Source organism: Sciurus carolinensis, chromosome 3 (assembly GCF_902686445.1).
Source record: "Sciurus carolinensis chromosome 3, mSciCar1.2, whole genome shotgun sequence".
NCBI classification, from domain to species: Eukaryota; Metazoa; Chordata; class Mammalia; order Rodentia; family Sciuridae; genus Sciurus; species Sciurus carolinensis.
In genome coordinates this window covers 102,716,817-102,734,924 of record NC_062215.1, presented here as the reverse complement: position 1 = coordinate 102,734,924, position 18,108 = coordinate 102,716,817, and the positions used below count along the sequence as shown (strand labels likewise).

The window sequence follows — 18,108 nt, the reverse complement described above, 5'->3', positions numbered from 1 at the left end:
AGGCTGAGGCAGGAAGATGTTCAAAGCCTCAGCAAAAGCGAGGTGCTAAGCAACTCAGTGAGACCCTGTCTCTAAGTAAAATACAAAGAGGGCTGGGGATGTGGTTCAGTTGTCAAAAGCCCAAGTTCAATCCCAGGTACCCATCCCTCCACAAAAAACAAAAACAAAAACTTCAGCCTGAACATAATTAGAATTCAAAATGATAGTATTAATCTTCTCACATTAAAAACTTAAAAAAATAAAATACTTTCACATTTTCCTGGACAAGTGTATGAGAAAATTTTACTTCAAATTTTATAAAGCTGCATATATGCTACTAAAAATGAATATTTATGAGATGAAATCAATTCTTAAAGATACTACTTTACTATACTTTAATCTTCCTGCTGTTGCTCAATCATCCCCAGACCCTGTTCTCAATACAGCCAGAATAATCCCTCTAAAACTTGAGTATATAACACTTCAAAGCTCAAAACATTCAAACATGACTTTCCTTATAATCCAGAGTAAAAATTGTACCTTTATCATGAACCCAAGGACCTATGTGATTGGGCCCTGTTTCTCTAAAAATATCTTCTACTTCTCTCAACTGTCATACTGCCCAGTGTTCCCTGAACACCAACTTGGTACACAATATAAGAGCAGGACGGGATCCTCCCCTTTCTTTTGCTGGACAGGGGACTGAATCCAGGGGCACCCTATCAGAGTTACATCCCCAGGCCCCTTTAAAAAAAGAAAAGAAAAAACTTATAAACTTAATTTTGAGATAGGGTCTTGCTAAGTTGCCCAGGCAGGCCTCAAACTTGGGATCCTCCTGCCTCAGCTTCTCCAGTAGTTATGATTATAGATGTGCACCACCATTCCCTGCTACAAAAATGGCCCTTCTGCACTAATGGTTTTCTTACTCACAACGAACTTACCCTATATTATCCACACGGCTAACTCCCATACTGTCTTCAAATCACGATTCCAATGTCCTAATTTTTACCTTCCCTGACCACCTTACATTTCTCTCTGATGGCTAACTCATCCCTGTTCCTGCTATTCAACCTCCATAGTGCTCTTCACTTAATATACTATGTGCCTGCCTCATTTCTTCACTACAAAACAAGTTCTACAAGACTTGTTTACAACTACAGTCATGGTAACGTCTGTATATACAGATGCTCAACAGATGTTTGTAAGAACAAATGTTGGTAAGCCTAAGACCTGAGGCAAATAATAATTAGCTTGGAAAGTATACAGACTAGATAAGTTTACATGCATGAGGATTTATATCTACTGAAATTATACAGTAACCCAAATAACACTGAATCGGGTACTGCTCTCCCTTGTTTAGAAATATAATCCCTTGTTTGTAGTCATACCACCCTGAATGCACCTAGATTTTGTTTGATCTTAGAAACCAAGGTTGGACCTAGGTTGGGCATGGTTAGTGGATGGGAGAAAACATCTATGGTGTATTAAAAAGGGACAGTTGACTTCTGTACTGTTATATATAATTTGTCTACACCAACTTAAGCAATTCTTTCTTTTAATTCAAAGCTTAACTCCTAAATCACAGTGCAATTATACCAATATGAGCCTAGACTGAATTTCAAGCTTAGCACAGAAACTTTTAATGCAGTATTTAGAAAATTCTTAAGTAACTCAATGCTTACAGTACTCATAAGCTGCTCTGTAATAGATGCTATTTCTTGTTGTTTCTGAAGCAACAAGGGCATTCCCATCTCCAAAGCAGTGGCTCCCCGCAAATGAACCTTTTGTGCTGAATGAGCCACTAAAGGTATGACCAATTTTGCCCACCTCACTGACTCTTCTCCCATTTGAACTGGAGCTTGTTCAATTAGCCTATAAAAGAGAAATCAATGAATAAATTAGTTTGAACTCACTTTTTAAGTCTAACCTAGTAGGAAAAATAAGCAACACTCAGAAACATATGCATAGTATGGCACTGTTTTAGAACATATACATATACTCATATAGAAAAATATTGTTTGACCACATAATTGTCACAGATTATGCCAAAAAAATATTTTTTTGAACAAAATTAAGGTGTGAACATTATGTGAAGCTTTTTTTTTTTTTTTTTTTTAAGAAAAGAAATTGTCAGTATCACCTAAAAATCATTTATTACTGTTTTGGGTTCAAGATTAGGATGCATACAACATTCATGAATATACGTTAATGAAGTGGTAATGACTGGTAAAATACACATTAAGTTTTTCTTGTTTATTTGTATACTTCTTTACTTTTTATGTAAAAATTATTTTTTTGTGGTGGTAGGGATTTAGCCCAGGGCCTCCTACATCCTAAGCCAGCACTCCACCACTAAGCTCCACTCCTCAACTTTTGTTTTTAATATTTGTAGTTGTAGATGGACACAATTAACTTTATTATTTTTTATGTGACACTGAATATCAAACCCAGTACCTCCCACATGCTAGGTGAGTACTCTACAACTGATCAACAACCCCAACCCTGGACTCTTTTTATAACTAAGAAAATTTTTTCGTGGTACAGAGAACTGAACCCAAAGCTTGGCATACATTAGGCAATCACTGAGATATACCCTCACCCCTTTTTATTTATTTATTTTTTAATTCTTAGGGCCTCATTAAGTTGCCAAGGCTAGCCTCAAACTTATGACCCTACAGCTTAACTCCTGAAATTACAGTTGTGTATCACTGTGCCCAGCTGATTTTTATAAAATTTTTAAATAAGGAAAACACATTGTATTTACATGAAAAACTTAAAAATACTGTTACTATGTTAGTAACTGCAAGGCCCTGAGAGAAGTCCAGCCAGCAAACCAGACAATAATTTGAACATCAACCACAGCATCAGAAAGCTAAGTTAGAACAGTTCAATAACTAAAGAAAACAAAGAATGAAAAACAAACGAAGAGTCTGTGCCACAAGTCTGTTAAAGAGTAGGGAAGGGCAGGTGGAAAGGATTTTCCTGCTCCATGCTGGACACTGTGACTGCCTTCACAAATACCCTTTATAATCTACTTATGAAGTTATAATAATTTTTAAACCACAAAAGCTTTAAGAGATTAATTTAAAAAACCATTAGCAAGAACACAAGACTTTACTTTTAAAACTTTCAATAAAGACATTCACCCACTCTTTTAAAATCTATTTCATATTTAAATATCAGAAAGTTCAATCCTTGAAATAAATTCTAAATTTATAGAAACAATATTCTAAAGTGATTGCATCCAAACTGCATACCTTATGATAACGTTTAATGCTTCAAAATCGACAACGGCAGAATGTATCTCTCCTTTATTAAACACTATCTCTAAAGAGTCAATTATACTGGATACCTAAAAGAGAGAACCAAACATATATACAAATCAAATAAAACAACTATTTTGCTGACATAGTTAAGATATAGAAAAACTATACTCACCACTTTTCCAACAACTTCAGTGGGAAACGTCTGTTTGGATATTACCCAAAGTGCCCTGGTACGTACATTTTTGTCTGAACTCTTAACAATATCATTCAATTTTGAAAGCAGTTCTTGAATATTTGCCTCTGAAAAGCAAGCAGTTTTAATTTTAGTTATATGGAATAGTACACAATCTTCTGCAGTACTGGGGATTGAAACCAGGGCTTCATATATGTTAGGCAAAGGCTATAGTTACAACTGCAGCCCCAATCTTTAAAATCTCAAATATAGAAAAAAATACTCTTGAATCAAAAAAATCAAATACATATCTAGAGAAGAATCAGAGAACCACTACTGAAATCAAACTTCCCAAAACACAAAATCTAGATCAAAGAAGTTATAATCAGAGAAAACACAGTACAAGCAAATAGAACTCCAAAGCACATATTTTGCACAAAAACAACTACAGGTATCATTGTTAGGTATATGCAAAGTTTGGCAAGATATTATAAATCCCACACCTTTGCACTAAGATGAACGACTCATGTTTTAGATTGCTAACACTTCTACACATAAAAAAAGAACAAGCAGGGGTTGAGGTTGTGCCTCAGTGGTAGAGCGCTTGCCTTGCATGTGTGAGGCACTGGGTTCAAACCTCAGCACCGCATATAAAGAAATTAATAAAATAAAGATCCATCAACTAAAAAAAATTAAAAAAAAAAAAGGCAGAGCTGTGTGTTGTGCCACTGGTCTATAATCTTGGCAACTTAGCAAGAACCTGTTTTCAAATAGAAAATAAAAAGGGATGGAGAAGCCAGATGCAGTGGTACATGCCTGTAAACCCAGCTCAGGAGGCTGAGGCAGGAGGATAGCAGTTCAAAGTTAGCCTCAGCAACTCAGCGAGACCCTGTCTCAATGTATAAAAAGGGCTGGGGATGATGCTCAGTGGTTAAGCAACCCTGGGTTCAATCCCTGGTACCAGGGGGAAAAAAAAAAAGGGCTGGAGATATAGCTCCATGGTTAAGTATCCCTGGGTTCAATCCCCAGTACAAGTACAAAACAAAAAAGCAGGAAAACAACTTTCTGATCCTTATTACCTATTCCAATTTCCTCTCTCTAAAGATTACTTCCCAGCATTCCTTTAGGATAGCTAACTACTTAATTACAAGCAACAGTTCAGACTACTTGAAACTTAGAAAGCATCAAATTCTGGGTTTTCATTCTCATTTTTAGTTCCATGTTATCCTATATTTCCCACTACTGTGAAAGAAACTTTCAAGTAAATATGTTCCTTAGTGCATAGGCCTAAGTAAAACAATCAGATAAATTATTAACTTCCAAAGACAGGCATGTTTAAATAAAGTTTCTGTTTTTATATCAATTGTTTTTTGTTTATTCTGTGCTGGGGAATTGAACCCAGGACCCTGGACAACACAGTTTATACCCTCAGTGTACAATTATGTTTAAGCACCCTTATTTTCTACAGCAGACTTCATTCTATAAAATTTAGAACTATGTCTAGGTAGTGATGATATCCAAACATTTCTCAAAAGCAAATCCTAAACTACAAGTTATGAAACTAATTCAGCGATAAAGATACTTTTTCAATAAAGTTACATTTAAAAATAAAAAATATTAAGTCATAATCATCATCTACCTGATAATCCTGAGGTAATTTTGGGATTATATAAGCAAAACCCCAAGGCCTGTAGAGCAGCACTACTCAGTTCTGAGTTTTGACTGGAAATATGAGTCTACCAAAACAAAAATCACATTTACCACAAATAAGTACAACCATGAATTAATTTTTAGAAATCAAAAGTCAATTAATTACAAAACAAGCAAGCTCATTACATTTTGAACTAATTAATCAACAAACTTTCCAGAGTAGGTAAGAATGTATGATCGGAAAGTCAACTATAACCCAGTACGGTGGTGCATGCCCATGATCCCAGCAACTTAAGGCTAAGGCAGGAAGATCTCAATTAAGGACAGCCTCCATAACTTAGTGAGACCCTCAGTTAAGCACCTGTTCATTTAACAAGTAAGGCTGATGATTTGAGAGCTACTACTCTGGTCTCCTTGATATTAGAAGCCCACATCTGTGATTAACTTTCATTAAATACGTTTGCTTGAAAAAGTTCCTTAACTTTGGTATGCCTTTTTTATTGATGATTTTGCAGTCCTGAGAACTGAACCCACAGCTAGCATGCTAGGCAAGCACTCTACCACTGAGTTATACCTCTAGCTCAACAAAGGTCTGCCTCATCTTCAAGAATGTTATGGGTTCTTAGACAAACCTACAGAATTCTGAATGGGAATACAGAAAAATTTTACCTACTATGGTTCCTACTCTGAAGAAATTTAATTATTCTTTGGTTGCTTTATTTACACAGGTATCTTCTACTGATTGTCCTATAACTAACCTTCCATTTGGTTCCAAATAATTCATTAGGAACTTTATATACAAACCCTACTTTAAAATACTGCAACCTGATTCAAAAAACATGCAATAGTCCCTGATCCCATGTGTTCAAAAACCAAATATATGAAGGTGCATGTCTTCACATCAAATATAGTGCTAGAATGTGACATGTAATAAAAGAAAAAATGGAATACTGCAGTTAATACTAATAATACTATTTCCATGTTTGCTTTGGCAGCACGCATACTAAAACTTGGAATAGAGCCAGGTATGCTAGAGATGCCCATAATCCCAGTCACTTAGGCTGAGACAGATGATCACAAGTTGGAGGACAACCTCAGCAACTTTGTGAGACTTTATCACAAAATAAAAAGGAGGGTATTAATCGATGCCCTGGGTTCCATCTCCAATATCACAAGAAAAAAAAAAAAAATTGGAAGACAGAGAAGATCAGCACAGTCCCTATGAAAGGATGATAATAAATTCATGAAGAATTTATTTTTAAAAAAATCCATTACAGAATTCAATAAATAAAATACCCGCTGAGGATGAAGTAGTGCATGCCTGTAACTCTAGCTACTCAGGAGCCTGAAGCAGGAGGATTCCAAGTTAGAGGCCCAGTAAATTTTATTAAGAATTAAAAGAGGGCTGGTGATGTAGCTCAGTTGGTAGAATGATTGCCTTACAAGCACAAGGCCCTGGGTTCAATCCCCAGCACCACACACACACAAAAAAACCAAACAAACAAAGGGCTGGGGAGATAGCTCAGCTGGTAAAGTGCTTGTCTCGCAAGCACAAGGCCCTGAGTTCAATCCCCAGCACCACAAAAAATAAATAAATAAAAATAAAAGGTTGCTGGATTGGTGGCTAATGAGGCAAGTCCATAATGCCAGTCACATGGGAGGTTGAAGCAAGAAGATGACAGAAAGTTATTGGACAGCCTGGGCAAATTAGCAAGACCATGGGTCAAAACTACAATAAAAAAAAAGGCCCAGGGATGTAGCTCAGTGGTATAGTGACCCTGGGTTCAATTATGAGTACTGCGGAAGGGGGCATTAAAAAGTTAAGTGCTGAGGAAGGAAGATCATGAATCCTCCTAAGTAGTCCAGAACAAAAAACATATGTTCTTAGTTTGACAATAAACCACACCCCCTCCTTGTAAACAAGCAAAAAAGATAACTGTAACAGTAAACAAGCAAAAAAGATAACTGTAACAGTTTATAACTAGGCATAAGTTGCAAAAACTGAGGGTGAGTGAAGATAAATTATGAATGCTATAAACAAAGTAGACCACAGATAATTACTATTTTAGAATTCCTTACAAATACATTCCCAAAAGGAATGAAGAGATTAAATAATCTCAGATCACTGATTTGATCCAATAAGACTGATAAAACTACAGGCTTTAGATTCGAGTGGCCTTAGACAAATTAAAACAATTTCTCCATCTGCAAAGTGGAGATTAAAGAGCAACCTAGGGACTGAAGGAGTAGCTCACTGAGAGCTTTTAACTTGTATCCTGAGGCACTGTGTTTGATCCCCAGAACTGCCAAAAAGAAAAAGAAAAAACGGTAAACTCATGGAGATAGAGAATAATGTGAGAAAAAGCTTGTGACAGATGTAAAGCAATAAAAAGTCAGGCAATGTGGTGCTCACTGTATTCACACCTACACAGGAGGCTAACGTTTCATATACAATAAATAAATCAATAAAAGGTATATTAATCCAACAAACATTATTGCTTGTATTTTAGAAAATTTCTTATGGGTCAACTGTGTGGTTTAAATATTCAAAAAACTATTCAAAGATACAGACCTTTAAAACTTTGTACAGCCGAGGAAGATTTTTCTCAATTTCTATTATGACTTCTTTCCCTTCTTCTCCAGTCATCCGACTTAAAAAGCAGAACAAGAACTTAGGCAAAAAAACAAAGTACTAGACTCTGCCTAAAATCTCTATAAAAGTTTAGAAATGAACTAGCCCTATTCTTAAGATACTTATAGATATATAACTATATGATTCAACACACATCAGAAATGGGATAAGACACATCAGAATGACTTTTTGCCTCCATGTTGTACCCTAGCTTTGACAGTTTCATCATATGAAAATAGGACCATAATCCCTATCCCCAGGTACAAATTTACCAATTTTATGAAATCCTTTACAAAGCTTTCGGCATTTTTTTTTTGGGGGGGGGGGACTATGTCACTGAAACAATCAGGTTAGTGCTCCATTAAAAAAAATTCTGAGTTGTCATTTCGCAATACATCAGTTCACACGGACTTCACACTGAAAACCACTTCCAGCAGAAACTCCAACCCTTTGCTTGCAAGACATGCGTGCAGTCTCCTTCATTCCAAACAGCTTAAGCGCTGCAGCAGCCCCTGAAACGTCACTTAGCACATACGCCACCCTATACCCCACTCATCCCCAACCCCGATGTCCTCACATTTGCCAGACTGAAAGAATTCACTCATTCTACGAGTCCCATACAACCATCTTTCGCCCCAACCTCCACCGGAGCGCCTCCCACCCCACGGGCCTCACCTGGTCAAAGTTAGGTAGGCGTCCGTCTGCTCTCCAAGGGAGGCGGAGGAATCTTCCAGTGTCTCCAATAGCGGCGCGAGCGAGCTCTGACCTGGGGCCGTCATGTCGGCCACCCTAAGGCAGGGCCGGAAAAGGAGAAAAATGTAATGACCGATATAAAGAGCCCCACGGCGGCCCAGTGCGAGTTCGGCGCTCACACCTGAACGCCGGCGCCCGTACTCGCAGTTCCGCTGCGTCCACACCGCCGGCCTCTAGAGCACAAACCTAAGCCCTAACCTTCTCCTGCGCCCAGTAACACACACTCGGGCCCACGCCGCCCTCGGGCCTGGGCCAGCTCCCGCCACCACTTTCCCGGGCAGCATTCAACGGAGGGAGGAAACTGCGCGGGGGGGCGGGTGGAGGCGGGAGAAGACCCGGGAGCGCGGCGTCTCGCAGAGGCTGCGCCAGGCCGAAGGTTTCCTTGGCCTCCCACCGCGCCCGGGATACTTAACCCCACGTACGATGATCAGGACAGGGTCCTCTCCACCGCTGCGCCGCTGCACTTGCAGGCTGCCAAAGCCCGACTTTCACGACTCGGGCTGTTTACTCACGCGTGCGACACGCTCCCTTCTGGACCAAGATGGCGGCGGGGGCGGGCCCAGGAGCGCGCGGGAGTAGGGCAGGCCTGGCGGGAGAGGTTCGAGCCAATCCAACAGGCAGCGGCGCGCCGGAGGCGTCGATCGCCTCCCTTCTTTGCCCTGCTGCCCCGCCCCGCCCCGCCCCGCCCCTCAGGCCGCCTTCAGGTGGGGGTGTTTTGCCCAAAGCGATGGACTTGGAATTCAAAATGTAAATGATTGGCCCAAATTTACCAGACGAATTGATGAGCCTTCAGACCAAGTGTTCAACTCCAAATCTAGTATTTGTATTAACAAGCAGATCACTTAGCAAAGGAAATAATGGACTGTTAAGTTTAAGAGGAAGAGCTGCATCTCAAGCACGTCTAGATTCGACCCCTTCTTGGGTATGTCCTCAGCAAGTTAATTAACTTTTCTATGCCTCAGTTTCCTTCTCTGTAAAATAGGGCTAATCACTGTAACTGGTGGAAGGTGTAGTGTGAGAAGGTAGGAATAGCCATCGGTTCTCAAGTTTTCAGTGAACATAACAATGGCCTGAAGATAAGCATTATTAAAGTGCAGATTTTGGTCCGCCCTTCGACCTTGTGATTCTATAGACTAACTTAACTCCGAGAAGATCTGCATTCCTCTGTTGTATGGGGTTGGCAGGAGCTTCATACTTGGAGGAACTACTATAAATGCTTAAATTAGTTCTCATTATTATTACTATTTTACTCCTCATTTCCATATGCCTCCGAGCATTCCCCCCAGCAGGCAGAATTTAAATCCCCAGCCCTGAAGGCCCAGGAGCAACACAATTTTTCACTCTAGGCTTTTCCGGTTCCTGGCCCTGCTTCTGATCCGCCCCAGACACATACACAATTAAACTGTAGCTGTACAGCCCTGCTTTTTGCTTTTTTTCTGTTATTCCTGTTAGCAAAATTTCTGCCAAACCAACCATTCAGTACATAATATGTTTCTTAAATGAAAAAATGAAGACAGAGAGAGAGAAAGAGAAATATATAAGGCCTGGTGAGCCAAGCTTTCAAATGAAAGGTTTAAAAATGGTGAACAAACCTGGGGGAGGTGGCATATTCTTGTAATCCCAGCCCTTGGGAGGCTGAGGCAGGAGGATCCCAAGTTCAAAGTCAGCCTCATCAATTTAGGGAGACCCTCTCTTAAAAAATTAAAGAGGATTGACAATGTTGCTCAGTGTTTAAGCATCCTTGGGTTCGAGTCCCAGTTTAAAAAAAAAAAAAATGATGAACAGTTGTGTCAGATTGAAATGCAAAGACCTGGTGGAAGCAGTCAGAAAACTTTGAGAAGCCTTTTTCCTTCACAGGAAAATTTGCTCCTCATTTTCGGGGCTTTGGCAAGAACATGTATTTTAAAAGGAAAAGTTACTAGTCAATGAAATGTGTAGACAGGCTTGCAATACTTAGACTTTAGTTATAATGTAACTGTTGTGTCCATGTTGACTTTGAGAATTGTGAAAAGAACCATTGAGTTTCCCTTAAGGAAGGTATCTTTTCCCAGTCATTACGTTCCTTAACCTGCTTTATTATTCCTTCTGGCACTTATCACTAACTCAAATTATGTATCTATCATTTTATAGTCTGCCTCTCCTTGCTGGAATATAAATTCTACAAGAGTAGAATTTTGCATTATTCATTTTTCCCCTTCAGTTTTTCATTTTTTAAAAAGGATCTGGCTGGTCATGTTGGTTGTGACTTTTTCAAAAGTGTAGTTTCAGGATCTGTTTAAATGAGGATTTAATCCTCACTCCTGTGCTAAAAATCCTTCACAATTTCCACCCATTACAGTATGTGTCTCTAAAGCCTTGGGATAACATGCCAGACTATTATGACTGGGACATTGCTCCCCTTCTTCACCACCCTTATCCCCACTTTGTCAGGTTTTGGACAGTCCACCAAAATTTTTAAACTTTCTGTCTTTGAATATTCCTTGTGTTTTGAACATTTCTTTCAAAAGTGATAAGGGTCAACTAAAACCACTCCTTGGTATAAAATCCCTTATCTACTCTCCCATGACATTCCTCCTGTAGAAATTTAAATGCTCCTCTCTCATTCTATAGATATGTTAAAATGAACATCTCACTAAATTACTATTGTTTGGTCATAGATATTGGCAGTGGCAGTGCCTCGGAGGAATTAGTTCTACCTATAATCTCGAGGGGTACCCTTCCCTGCTTTTTGGCCATTTTCTCAATCTGATGGAAAGTGCTAAGAGATTACTAAATCAAAACAAATCCTCATCCCCACCCTCACCCTTCTCCATGCATCCTTCCAACCTGATTGTTATCCCTATGCTTCACTTTTATGCTAATTACCATAGACCTCAACCTGGCACCCTAGCCCAGGTCTTTAATCCCAACTACTCAGGAGGCTGAGGCAGAAAGCTCACAAATTAAGGCCAGCCTGGGCAAATAAGTGAGACCCTGTCTCAAAATAATAAATAAAAAGAGTTGAGGATGTAGCTCAGTGGTTGAGCATCCTGGGGCTCAATCCCAAGTGTTGGAGTGCAGGTGTAAGGATGTAGAGAAAAGGGAGACAGGAGTTTTGTTTTGTTCTGTTGTTTCTTCCCCAGTAGTGAGAATTGAACACAAGGATGCTCTACAATTGAGGCATATCCCTAAATCTTTCAATTTTTTATTTTGACACAGCGTCTCACCAAGTTGCTAAGGCTGACCTTGAACTTGCAATCCTCCTCCCACAGCCTCCAGAGTTGATGGTATTATATGCATGCACAGTGACTGACTGAGAAAAAGGAATTCTTGCAAACTGTTGGTGGGTATGTAAATTAGGACAGCCATTATGGAAGACAGTGTAGAGATTCCTCAAAAAATTAAAAATAGAACCACCATATGGTCCTGCAACGACCACTGTGTTTCCAAAGGAAATTAAATCAGTATGGCCAAAAGACATCTCCACTTTCGTGGTTATTGCAGCACTGTACATAATAGGGTTGAAAAACCCTAGTTAGCCTGGTGATCCAAAGCTATAATCCCACCTAATAGGGAGGCCGAGGCAGGAGAATCATAAGATAGAGATTAGTCCGGTCAACTTAATCAGAACCTGTCTCAAATAAAAAATGCAAAGGATTGAGGGTGTGAAATAAGTTTTTGTTCTTGTTTTGAAGCTCTGTTGCATATTCTAAAAAGAAAGAGAAAAGGAAAGGGAGTGGGAGTTTGTCAAAGTGGTAGGCCACTTGCCCAGTATGCACAGGCTAGGACTGCAAAAAAGGAAAAACAAAAACAGATCTGTTGTACAATGTGGTGAATATAATAACTTATTGTGCACTTCAAATTTGCTAGGAGAATAAATTTCTTATCACGAAAAATGATAAGTATTCGAGGTGATGGATATGTTAATTAGCTTGATTTCATTATTCCACATTCATAAATCATAACATCACACTGTACCCACTAATATATACAATTGTAATTTATCAATTTGTAATAAAATAAAAACACAAATAGTACTCTGCTGACAAATGCCACACTGCAGCAGTTTGAGAGAACTTTATTCTTTTGTATGCTATGACTTATATATAATGGGAAAAATATCTTTTGAATCCCATGGCATGATGTAAATTTTGTGTTCTATTTATCTTTCTCCTTCTTGACAGATATCAACAACATTACTGTATGAAGTTAGTGTTTCATAAGAACATTTGAGATACAATTTGTTTTTCGTTTCATGCATGCAGTATTGTCCAAGAATGATTGTGGAGCCTGGCACAGTGGCATACACATTAATCCCAGTGGCTGGGGAGGTTGAGGCAAGAGAATCTCAAGTTCAAAACCAGCCTCAGCAGTTTAGCGAGGGCCTAAGCAACAAAATGTAAAACAAAAAATGAAAAGGGCTGGGGAGGTGACTCAGTGGCTAAGCACCCCTGGGTTCAATCCCCTATTAAAAAAAAAAAAAAATGGTCATGGGGGAGTACTAGGCATTGAACCTAGAACCTCCCACGTGCTAGGCAAACTCTCTACCACTGAGACACATTGCCAGCCCTCAGGAATGATTTTTTTCTGTTTTTGGAAGTCGTGGGGATTGAACTTAGGGGTGCTCTACCACTGAACTACATCTACATCCCAGTCCTTTTTATTTCTTATTTTGAGACAGGGTTTCTCTAAATTGCCATGGTTGGCCTAAAGCTTGTGATCCTCCTACCTTAGGCTCCCAAGTAGCTGGGATAACAGGCATGCACCACAGCACCCAACCCAACAAGGATTCTTTACTCCAATAAAATATTAATAAATAAAAAGAAGAAGAGGAGAGGAGGAGGAGGAAGAGGAAGAATAGTAGTATGAGTTTTGAGAGATATTTGAAACATTACCCAACAGGATAATTTTTATTGGTTTTTTGAAAGTCATACGTTGAAGCCCTCTTTAGCTTTTTAGTTTTAACTGTTGCTAAACAGTTAGACTTTCAACAACTGATAATTTTTTTAAATTGATTATCTTCTCCCATCGTTAGTTCATATGCAATAAATATACACAGCTAATTACATGTTTGTGACTAGTATAGGTTTGCTATCCTTGCATCACACCTACTTTACAATATCATCAAGTTGCATTAAGACCAAAAGCTTCATTTGGACCAATAGTTTTATTTTTTCATGCTTTCCATTGAGCTGGGCAGAGAGTTCCTACCAATTATGACTACATTATTCCTTTGTACATGAGAAAATTGAACCAGTACAGTTTGAGTGAAAACAAGCAACAGAGGGCAATGGCTAAACATGGACCTGATTGATAAATTTGAATCCTGGCTTTACTGCTTTACCTATATAACTAATGTGTGACTCTGGCAAATTATTCAACTTCTTATACCTCAGTTTCCTTATCTGTAAATATAGGGTAATTGCCCTTACTTCAAATATTGGTGAAAATTATATATGTTAATGTATGGAAATTGTTTAGAACAAGGGAACAGGCCTGTGCTGTATATTCAGAAAAATGTTAGCTATAGATACATTGGTTGCTCAAGTTCAAATAAAACTGCCACAGGAAAGCAGGAAGCTGAAACTGACACCTTGGTTCTTGTGTTCTGATGAAGGAAAATTTGAAGTCAGACACAAAAAGGCATCCAAGAGAACTTTATTATAAGTGAAAGTAAAGTTAAAGTAAAGGCCAGGTGAGGCCTAAGCAGGGCACATTCTCAGAGAGAGAGTGGGCTATCCTCACTCTGTGACAGTACCAGGGATTGAACCCAGGTGCGCTTAACACTGAGCCACATCCCCAGCCCTTTTCTTTTCTTTTTTTTTTGCGGTACTGGGGATCAAACTCAGGGCCTTGTGCTTGGGAGGCAAGTACTCTGCCAGCTGAGCTATCTCCCCAGTCCCTTTTCTATGTTTAATTAGAGACAGGATCTCACTGATTTGCTTAGAGCCTCCCTAAATTGCTGAGACTGGGCTTGAACTCACAATCCTCTTGGCTCAGCCTGCTGAGTTGCTGGGATTATAGGCGTGTGCCACTGCACTCAGAAGGCAGTGGTGTTTTTGACCTTAGTTGGTCCTCTCCAGAACTGTTGCAGTGACCATCCTATTTACGGGGGCTTCATCTACAAGTCAATCCCATGTTAATGTGGGCACTGGGGTCAATAGCTGGTCAGAAGTTACCTTAATGTGCCTGTGCTACTAATGGATCTTCCTTTCCAGACTCATGGAAACACCTATAGCCATAATTCTAGCTTCACATCAACCTCCGTAGACCCTCTCAAGAGTTAGTCTCATTAATCCGTTTCTCTTGACGTGTTTTCCAAATAGTTACCTTGCTTTTATTTTTTATGGATTAACTGCCACCATTTGATTTCTCATCCACTCTGAGGATAGTTTAAAGAAGACCCTAAAGTAATTTAAAGAGCATTTCACTGCTCATTGTTATCTAGTACCTAACAAAACTACACCAAAATAGAAGCATTCTTTTATTGATAATGGGTTCTGTAGTTCACATTACAAATATGAGGTTTCTAGGTGGGCAAGGTGTCACAGCTGGTAATCCCAGCTACTCAGGAGAATGAGACAGGAGGGTGGCAAATTTGAGGCCATCCTGGGCAGCTTAGTGAGACCCTGTCTCAAAATAAAAAGGACTGGTAATATAACTCAGTGGTACAGTGCCTCTGGGTTCAACCACCAGTGCCACAAAATAAATAAATAATAAATTAAAAAAAAAAAGGGCTGGGGGTGTAACTCAGTCTTGGAGTGCAGGTCCTGGGTTCAATCCCCAGAATAAATAGCGGGGGAGAGGGGGATGAAACAAAGATTTAAAATAATCAACAATAAACGCTGTATGTCTCAAAGTGCGTTTTCTGAGATCATTGCATTAGAATCACAGGGAAACTTCTTTATAGCCAAATACGTGGACCATACTTCTCAGACCTACTCAAGAATTTCCAGGGTGTGCCCACTAATCTACATTGATGTGTACCCTAAGTTATTTCTATCACAGTTTGATATTCCTACTATGTTCAAGGCAAAATTTCCTATTACTTTTATTGGATAACTCAACTATTAATTTTATTTGTAATTGGAATACATGTATATGTTTCTGAAAGAATCCACCTACATACGCTGAAATCTTTTGCCTATCGCAAAAGACTTTAATTTTCTCTCCATGAGAGAATTTAGAAACTCAAGAGCTACAAAAATAATTGAAATTAACAAACTTGAGGAGCCAAAATACAAAGGAACTCATCATTATGCTTCAGGCCTCCTGGAGAAAGGTGAGCATAAATTTAAGAAAATGAATCTAGCGTATGTCTATAATCCCAGCAATTCAGGAGGCTAAAACAGGAGGATCGCAAGTTCAAAGCCAGCCTCAGCAATTTAGCAAGGTCCTGTCTCAAAATAAAAAATAAAAAGGGATGGGGATGTGTTTCAATGGTAAAGCTTCCCTGGGTTCAACCCTGGTACCAAAAAATGAATAAATAAATAAATTAAAAATGGTGGAAATGTAATTCAGAGGTAAAGCAACCCTGGGTTCAATCTCCAGTATCAATCAATCAGTCAGTCAATCAATAGGGATGGGGATGTTACTCAGAGGTAGCATGCCTCTAGGTTCAATCCCCTGTAATGCAAAATTTAAAAATAAATAAATAAATAAATTAATTAATTAAAAAAATTAGAACAGTCTTTAAAACAAACAACAACAACAACAAAAATACATTTAGTGGAAAAAACATTTCACTAAAGGAAATAGATATCCTTAGAGAAACTGGTAACTCCACGGCTGGAGCTGAAAGTGTAAGAAAAACTTTAAAGTTGTGTGTGTGTGTTTGTGGATGTGCACGTGCACACACCACAAAGTAACAAGTCTTTTAAAATTTATTGGGGAATAATTCTGGGAACATGTTGAAAGGACTCAAAAGCCAGCTTGAATGGCTCCCACTGGCTGAATCTGGAATAGTGAATTATAACCAATCAATTAAAAAAGAAACAATGAGCCATAAGAAAAACAAATAAAAGAGGAGGAGGAATGACAGGAAATTATCATTTTCAACCATCATAGCAATAATTATAGGTAATAAAAATCAGCTAAATTTATTAAGTGAAAGTTTGGTGAACAGCAGTCTCAATATGCCATAAAATACTTACTGATTATGACTGATAAGTGGTAACCTTACAGTGGAGACACCTGTTGAAAAACAGAAATTATCATATGCAGCTGATAACACTGGGATTCTGATATGATTTGCCAGGAAACAATACCCCTTCTATGATATTTATGACAAAAGTTCACAGCCCAAATCTATTTATAAAGAAATTTTTTTAAAAACCCGATTGAAGGGTGTTCCATTAACACAATCAGAAAACTGGCCTGTATTTTTCAAAAGACAGTGTCATAGAGACAAAAGAAAGCAGGGGAACTGTTGCAGAATAAAGATTCAAGAGAAATAACAACTAAATTCAGGACGTGCTCTTGAATTGGAAACAACAAATTTTGTTTGAAGCTTTAGTAAAATGTGAAATAGACTGTTTTCTGTATTTAACAAATTTACTGGGGTTATGTAAGGAAATCAAAATAAGAAGTTCTCACAAATGTAGGAAAAATTTGATTATTCTGTAACCATAGAACCAAGTAGCAACCAGAACCAGTTTTCACTTTATTCTGTTGATCCCAATATCTCCTTGAATTCAGTCTACATCCCCCCCCCCACCAAACTAACTTATCAGCATCAGTCTCTCACTTATGAGAGTCAGCCAATCAGGGATGAACTCACAATAAAACATACCTTAGAATACCAGATGCTTAACAATAGTCTTGTCACAGGAAAGCAGGGAGCTGAAACTCCAAACCTTGGTTCTTGTGTTCCTACTAAAGAAAATTTAAAGTCAGAAACCAAAAGCCATGCAAGAGAATTTTATTATAAGTGAAAGTAAGGTGAAAGTAAAGTAAAAGCAGAGTGAGACTTAAGCGGAGATCACTTTCAAGAGAGAGTGGGCCATCTCCAAGCAGAGAATGACAAAGGAGACAGTGCTGTCTCCAGATTTATTACTGTTTTATGTTCACTAGGAGAACTGGGGACCACCTTCTGTACTCTTTACCAATCAGGTGTTCACCTTCTCCTTCACTTTGGGTGGTGGAGTTTTGACCTTAGTTGATCCTTTCCGGAACTGTCATGGTAACCCTCCTATTTAGGGGGCTTCATCTACGAGTCAATCTCGTTTTAATGTGGGCACTGGGATCAATAGCTGCTCAGAAGTTACCTTAGTGCCTCTGCGCTATCAAAGAAATCTTCCTTTCCCAAGAAATGGAGACACTCATAGCTATAATTCCTAATTTCACATCAACCTCAGTAGACCCTGTCAAGAGTTAGTCCCATTAATTCTTTTCTCTTGATGTGTTTTACAAATAGCTCCCTTGCTTCTGTTTATTTTCTACAAGTTAACTACCATCCTTGCTTTCTTGTCCACTTTGGAGTCTAAAGAAGACCCTAAAGTAATTTAAAGAACACTTGTGACCTTGCCATGCATTTCCCTGCTCATTGCTAACTACTGCCTAACAGTCTTACCTTAGGAACCACAAGCTTAAGAGGACCAAGCCAATTCATTTATGTCCATGAAAATGTCTGCATCCCTAAACTCTACATTTTCCCCAAACCATGGGCGTCCAGCAGC

The 18,108-nt window shown here is 38.8% G+C and overlaps 1 protein-coding gene across 5 annotated transcripts in view; it reads right to left on the bottom strand.

Annotated features, from left to right (window-relative positions):
* Rif1 (replication timing regulatory factor 1) overlaps window positions 1–9,016 on the bottom strand; it is a 63,105-nt gene extending 54,089 nt beyond the window's left edge. For 3 of the 5 annotated variants that reach the window (XM_047544711.1, XM_047544712.1, XM_047544714.1), the window contains exons 1-7: window positions 8,875–9,016; window positions 8,375–8,488; window positions 7,640–7,718; window positions 5,057–5,153; window positions 3,418–3,545; window positions 3,237–3,331; window positions 1,662–1,851 (exon numbers count right to left, since the gene is read on the bottom strand). In XM_047544711.1, the coding sequence (XP_047400667.1) occupies window positions 1,662–1,851; window positions 3,237–3,331; window positions 3,418–3,545; window positions 5,057–5,153; window positions 7,640–7,718; window positions 8,375–8,478 (693 nt within the window). In that variant the 5' untranslated portion in view covers window positions 8,479–8,488; window positions 8,875–9,016. Of the gene's footprint in view, window positions 1–1,661; window positions 1,852–3,236; window positions 3,332–3,417; window positions 3,546–5,056; window positions 5,154–7,639; window positions 7,719–8,374; window positions 8,489–8,874 lie in introns of those variants that run through there. The other 2 variants (XM_047544715.1, XM_047544716.1) reach the window with 2 other exon arrangements.
* Window positions 9,017–18,108: the final 9,092 nt, after the last annotated feature.